Source organism: Trematomus bernacchii, unplaced genomic scaffold (genome assembly GCF_902827165.1).
Source record: "Trematomus bernacchii unplaced genomic scaffold, fTreBer1.1, whole genome shotgun sequence".
Taxonomy (NCBI): domain Eukaryota; kingdom Metazoa; phylum Chordata; class Actinopteri; order Perciformes; family Nototheniidae; genus Trematomus; species Trematomus bernacchii.
In genome coordinates, this window is record NW_022987714.1 from 2,686,485 (window position 1) to 2,693,888 (window position 7,404).

At 40.6% G+C, this 7,404-nt stretch overlaps 1 protein-coding gene across 1 annotated transcript; it reads left to right on the forward strand.

Annotated features, from left to right (window-relative positions):
- The first annotated feature begins 233 nt into the window (after positions 1-233).
- On the forward strand, positions 234-2,365 carry foxb1a (forkhead box B1a). Its single transcript, XM_034141861.1, has one exon. It carries the CDS (start codon positions 521-523, stop codon positions 1,460-1,462), a length of 942 nt encoding a protein of 313 aa, XP_033997752.1. The 5' UTR covers positions 234-520; the 3' UTR covers positions 1,463-2,365.
- Positions 2,366-7,404: the final 5,039 nt, after the last annotated feature.

A 7,404-nucleotide genomic window follows, 5' to 3' on the forward strand; every position in this document is an offset into this window, starting at 1 on the left:
TTTTTCTGTCTTCAAATGGAAATGATTTCCATTGGCCCAAGGTGTCCATGTAAATAGGTGTAAATGAAACCAGATTATGCCTTCCTCCCAGCCCCCTCCTCCCATGGCAATTGTCATGTGATAGCAAAGAGGTGGCACATTAATGGAGCGCCTCTACAGGGGTCTTTTCTGCTCATGTCACTACATAAAACTATCAGATGGTTAGAGGAAGGCCATGGAGGCATCCACTTAGCTCGTCTTATCAAGGACGCCAGATGAAGTCTATTCAGCTCTGCTAGCGGGACAAGCTGACTTACTTTGCAAGCAAGACTTACAGCAGCCTTCCCTCCATAAATGTGCACCGTCCGCCCGCCTGCACACTGCAGAGGCGCTCAACCTGCCTGTTTTACGCACAACGCAACTCCAGCCTGAGCGGCATTGCAACTTTTCTCCGTGGTTGTTTTCATGAAGAGCGGGAAGCTTTCGTCAAGGAACTAAGGGAGACTACTTTTTTTAATTGCTTTTTTTGAAAATATCGAGGATGCCTCGCCCTGGAAGAAACACGTACAGCGACCAGAAGCCACCTTACTCCTACATCTCCCTCACAGCCATGGCCATCCAGAGCTGCCCGGAGAAGATGCTGCCTCTCAGTGAAATTTACAAGTTCATCATGGATCGATTCCCTTATTATAGGGAAAACACTCAGCGGTGGCAAAACTCTCTGCGACACAACCTGTCCTTCAACGACTGTTTCATTAAAATCCCCCGGCGCCCGGATCAGCCAGGCAAGGGCAGTTTCTGGGCTCTGCACCCCAGCTGCGGGGACATGTTTGAGAATGGAAGTTTCTTGAGACGCCGCAAAAGGTTCAAACTGTTGATGTCCGCCGAACACTTGGCCCAGAGTAAGCAGTCGGATGCTGCCCATTACCTCCAGCAGCAAGCCAAGCTGAGGCTGAGCGCCCTGGCAGCCTCTGGCACACACCTGCCCCAGATGTCATCTTACAACCTCGGAGTGTCTCAGTCCTCAACTTTTAAGCATCCATTCGCCATCGAGAATATCATCGCCAGAGAGTACAAGGTCCCGGGAAGCCTGGCGTTCTCCACCATGCAGTCCATGTCTGCCGGGTACCCGCTGCACAACCAGCTGACGACAGCCTGGCCCCACATGTACAACACCAGCATGATTGACACGGTGGCACCGATCTCCATGGCGAGCGGCGACTATAGTGCCTATGGCATGCCCCTCAAGTCCCTGTGTCACGGCGGACAGTCCTTACCGGCGATTCCTTTGCCCATCAAGCCCACCCCGACCTCCATGGCCGGCTTCTCGGCGTTACCTACACACATCCCCGCGTTTCTATCAAACTCTCCGCAGTCTCTGAGCCCGACGTCCCCTCAGACAGCGACGAGCCAAAGCAGCCCTGCGACCCCGAGCGAGACCCTGACGAGCCCCTCCACACTGCAGTCTGTGGCGGTGCACTGACCAGCGGGACTCTCCCCAGTAGAACCAGCTGCTGGCCGGCTCGCAGGCCGCTTTACCAATCCCAAAGTTTATATTTTCTGTCGTCGGAAACTATCAAGGCGAGTTGCAGTTGCATATCGAATTATTTGTGTATGTGTTGAATGTGTCGCTTTAAATTGTGTCATAGAAGTCCAGCACAGGATCGCACAGCGAAGTATTGCTCTTGAAAATATAAATTATTTGATAGTTCTATTTTTCAGTTTATTGTGAAATGTGAGTGTTGAAAGTGGAGTTGTTTTGGCACCATCAACTCTCATTTGAAGTGCTTGCAATTCCCGTGGCAGTTTTTCAGTTTTATCAAATAGCAAAACTTTTGCACCGTTTCTGTGTGACCACTGTAATGTCAATGAAATTGCGAGGCAATGCCTGTGTTTTTTTTGTTTGCTTTTTAATACTGGAATGATGGATAAGGGTATACCAAATAGGAATAGGATTTAGATGTGTTCTTACCATCCCTGTACAAAAAAGAAAACAAAATGAGTTATCAAATCTTTTCAAAATGGAAAAGTAGTATGAGACTTCCTCAGAATGCAAGATGTGAATATTGCAAATAACTGATACTGAAATGTTGTAAAATGCACTTTTTAGTTTCTATGTTTTAGATATCTATTTTCCAGAAAATGTTCTGTGAAGAATTTAATTTAAAAGGCTGTGGTGACCATGTGTATCAGATGCTGTACATTTGTACTTTTGTTTTTTTTAGGTAAAGCATGCATTCTAAAAAATTGTGTTGGTACTGTTGTTGTAAATGTTGTTGTTTGTTTTTTGTTTGTTTATTTTTTGCAAGCATGCGTGCTTTCGAAAAGTGTGCAAAATCTGCAATGAATTGGAAAAAAATGGTCATCGAAATATTTTCTCATTAAAAGTGAAGTAAACAATCAAACGTGTTTCTGGAGGTTTAATGTAAGACACTGTCACATATTATTATTATTTGTATTATGACTATTTATAGGTCTTTTATATAAACAGGTACTATTCAATTGGCAACATTTTTTTTTTAAACTTGAATTTTCTCTCATCTATATTTTAATGAAATGACAATATTAAGTAAAGCAAAAATAATGCTTACTTATATAAAAATTATATTTTTAATTGGTCCTGTTTTCAGACCTGTATGAATTGAGAGTGAGAGTGGCTCAGCAGCAGTGGGAGAGAAATGAATCGTGCAGTCGATTAGGATGCATGGAGTTGCGATGCCATGGTCACAGCGCAGACAACTGGCCTCATTCATCACTCTGTAGGCTAAACACAATTAAGCCCAATAATAAATAAACATTTTAAAACATGCAAACAATGTCCGAATTTATCTTGTTGCAGATTTTTGAAAATACGAAAATAAATACGTGTCATGTAGGTTTTTTCCGACTACAAAAATCGTGGGAATTTTATTCAACAGGTTAAAAAAACAGATGAAAAAAAAAAATGTAAACACATTTTATAATATATTTTACATTCCTTTATTCGATTTGTTTGCAGGATTAAAAAAAATAACGCGCTTTATTTGCCTCCCCCTATAGAAAGCAACAGCCTATTTCGGGGTATTAAACAAATACATTAGAATTCCGTCACTTTATGCAATCGAGTAGATCAAATAAAGGGTCTCGGGCCACTTCATTCTCCCTCATTCACTTGAATTGAAAGTGCAAAGAATAGCAAACTTAGACTGGGCCACCAATGTAGATTTAGCCTTTTTTCAGCAAGACAAAAAGACTGATTTTTTCACAAACACATTGCTGACTGGGGAACTAGGAAACGAGCTGCAAGACCCTTTTGGAATTTAAATCCACCCCTCCCCCATGGACTGTTTGGACAACAGTGTTAGTTTTTTTTCTCCCTACTTTGTGCATCTGTGTGTGTAACATTAGTCCTGACTCTGGATGATTAAATGTATTGAAACTGCAACAGCAGATTACAAGCTTTAATTTTAAATCAGATTTACATTTGTATGGTTAGGCAATTCAATTCAATTTAAACTATATTAACACACACACACAACTGTTTCATTGAAAACATTTAAAAATAATAACATAACTACACATTTAAACTTGTGATTTCTTTCTATTCAATTGGAATTCAGTGTACTTGTCTTCTTTGGTGTATATTGCACTCTTATAAATAAAAATGTTGATGTTATATAAATAGACAAATGTCTTAAAATAACCTGTGTAAGTCATTCATTGTATATTCATCCCAAAATGTGAAATGTAAAAATAGCCAAAAGTTTTAATTTGATGTATTATGTGCTGCTCTGGAACATAAATGCAATATTCAAAATGCAACATCCTGTCGTCCTATAATAATGTTTCAAGACACAGTGCAGATGTTCCAGGGGATTTACTGAAATGTAGCACATCAAGGATATGAAGTCAGTTTAAAAAAAGGCTTTCGGCACTCAAACATGTTAATAAACACCTTCAGCTTTTGCTCAAAATGTTAAAGTGAGCCTATTAATTAAAACCCTAAGAGAAAAAGTGGGAAACCACAGGTAACAGGCGGGAGAGAGAGGAAACTCATATTAGACCTCATCATAGCAAACTACTTGGAAACCTGATACGTTGAAATTGCAATAATTAGTGTGGAAACAGTTTTTTCTTAATAAAACCTTTAAACAATGCTGTTTCTGGCACTACATTTTTTTAAATCTGCAAACATGGCCCCAGTGTTTTCTTGCATAATAAAAATATATCATTTTCTTGTAGATTCTGCCTATTATACAGATGATTGTTTCCATATTTTCAGTAGCAACAGTATGAACTTAGTCGTCCAAGTCTGCATTGTCCTTGTTCCCTCAACTATGTTCCACTTAGACAAAGAAGAAGGTCATCTTAGGCAGGGGATGAAATATAGACCACATGCAAAACCTCAATGTTGTAGTTTAATTAAAATAATTCATTAAAGTGGAGGCCCAAGGTAATTAGCATGTATAATTTATGATTTGCTTAATGCATGCAGGCAGTGGCCTCCGCAATAAACTCAACTTAACCTCAAGTAGGGAAGTGATACGGACAGGGTGCTGTTATTTACTGTGTGTTTATTGTTTGGATATTTGTCAAAGACAGAGCACATGTTTCATAAACCCTGGCCGTTGTCTACTTCCATGCACACAAACAACTTATTTGTTTATGAGTTTATCTTGTGGATTTATGCTCACTCATACAAGGAGCTGTCAGGTCTGTTGTGAGGGAGAGATATTGGGAATTGCCTTCCCTTTTTTGCCGTACATTGTCACGGTTATACCAATGGTCACTAGTGTTGAAAAGTAGTTTATTCTGTTTCTTTGAGCTGACAGAATGAGGACATGGATAAACACCAAATGGTAGCTCCGCTCCTCTCCCACAGCAGACTGTCAGCACTGACTTTTAGAAAAATAATCAGTGATAGACAAAACTTGCATTAATTATGCTCGGCAAATGTGTCAATCTTTGACAAGCCTTTTGACATTTTGAAAAATGGCTAGTGGCTATATTTTATTATTTCTTGCAAGTGCTTGTAGTTTTTTATTAAAACAACAACACAAAACAAATATTTTCAGATGGTGCTATGGACCTAGTCAACTGATTTATTTCAGTGGAAAATAGAGCAACGCTGTATTCTCCTGACAGGAAAGAAGCAACTAAATGCATGCTATCATTCTTTAAACACATTTTACACATAATACACCACCTGCTTGTAGTAAATGTTACTATTCATTAGATCATTTTACAGATTATATTTCTGTTCTATTTGAAATCACAATAAAATGTTAGAGCATGGTGATTTTATCCTGCAACTGAATTCCTTATGGTGCACATCATCATTATGAGACTCTATGGTTAAGGCATCAGTCATAATGTGTGACTCCCAGGTTAAATACATTACATGGCTGTGTCAGGGGGCAAAGGTCAGGTATAGTGGGCAGCTGAGGGGAGAGGCAGGGGGATTCAAGGCTGGCTCAGCCAAACACCCATGTGTGCATGAAATTAGAGTGTCAACATCTGATTCATGCTGCTGGGTGGTGACTGTGAAACAAATTATGTCAGCGGGTGGCAGCGGCAAAAATTCCACTGAGCTGCTGCAGACGTGGAAATGACAACAGGCCGTAGATTCTGTTTTATAAATGGGATGACACTTTTTTTATATGATAAAGTTAAAGATTTTCAGTTCATCCTCAAGCTCATCACAAAATGAGTGAAAATGCATTTTCAAAGAATTGTGTTTTTTTTGTTTTCTCGAGCTGCAGAACTTGATATTTAAACTCTCTGTAGGAAGTGGGAGTTGGAAAGAAGATCTAATGGTTCCAGGAAATGGGGTGATAATTGTTATTCAAGATAAGGATGCATATTGTCACAGACACAGTGTGAGGTGAACATGAATGAGTTCCTATTCTCTGACATTGTCAGCAGCAAAGAAAGGTTCTAATAGAAACTTGTTAATTCTATAGATGTCATTTTGAATGTCTAAATACATTTAAAAAAAGTAATACATCTTTTGGGGCTCTGGGTGTTTTTTTAATTTTTCAAAATGTGTCTGGAGTTTCCCAAATCTGTAGGATACTGGTTTCACAGTCTAGTGACTTTCACTGACATATTTTCAGTGAACAATATGTAATGTAACACTTGTCTCTGAAGACAGATGGATCTCTTGTCATTGGATCCTGAGTGTGTGCAAGTGTTGGGCGGGTTTAGACATGTGAGCCAGACAACCAACAGAAAACTAATACATCAAACTTCAGGCTCCAACACTGTCAAACTCAACCTCCAGCCATTACATCTGACACACAGGTTCTTCTTCTTAATTTCATCGTTAAAGTGGGGTCAGCAAATGGTTACAATCAGTAATGTCTGGACTTGTTTTCTGGCTGTGTCCACATCGGGCAACAGTTTCTTATTCTGTTGTGATAATTGCTAATCAATCTATTTAAAATCCCCAGTGTTTCATTTGGCATGCCTGTGAAAGGTGTGTTCTGAGAGCAAAAGTGCTCGCTCTGTCTCAGCTTGTCATGTGTAGTCTACATCTGTTGCACTTGCAGTTTATCAGATTAGAAACTTGTGTTTTCATTCCAACAAGTCCCGCGGCTACAGTTTGACCAAATGCTTGTTCAGGTGGAACCTCAGTGTGGGAAGCAAGCTTAATACAAACATGCTGCTTTAATGAAGGTACTTAACAGATTTGACACCACAATGTTTTTGCTTCTCAAGTGCTTTAGCTCTTACGTGTTAGAACTGTAACAGATTCTGTGGATTTTTTTAGCAGCCTGCCATTTCCCCTTTTAAATGTGGGACGAAGAGCTAATTTATCACCTTTCTTTGGGATCTTATCGTACCCTCTCTAGCCATAAACTAACACTTGCACAGGACTTCAAAGGTGCGCTAGGTAGCAGAGGTGAGAAAAGGGCCTACATCTACTTGGGGGCCAGTTCCTTCCAGAGATGAGATGGAGCTGATTAGCAGGGAGTGTGCAGCAAGCCCCGTGGGGGCAGCAGCTGGAGGAGCAGGGAGAGGTGTGAGTTTTGACAGCTCCTGTCTCTCCCCTCTGGATACTGCAGGGTCAGGGCACCCACAGCGGGCCGGGTCTGCGCCGCATAGGAAGTCAGCAGTAATTGCCATTCAGCCAGTGGGACAGAAACAGTGGCAACAATAACCAGTGAAGAACACACAGCCCATTTCCTCTTTGTCTTCATGTGTTTGAGGAAGGATGCTACCTCCTCTCTGACAGAACAAAGACGCAATAAAGTTCCCACAATCAAATAGCGTCTTGCAGAAGCAACAGAGGAAGACGTTTCATTCTGGTGTAGCTGCGCACTTCTCCTACCCCAGAGAAGGTCCAGATGGCTGCTTGTTATTGCATAACAAGGCTGCATTGTTTTGTTAATGTAACTTCATCTGTCTTTGATGTAATCTCATGTTGGCATGGCCAGTGTGAAA

Bases quoted from the DNA above. Each gene is read 5' to 3' on its own strand.
- foxb1a (XM_034141861.1), top strand. From the start codon at position 521: ATGCCTCGCCCTGGAAGAAACACGTACAGCGACCAGAAGCCACCTTAC.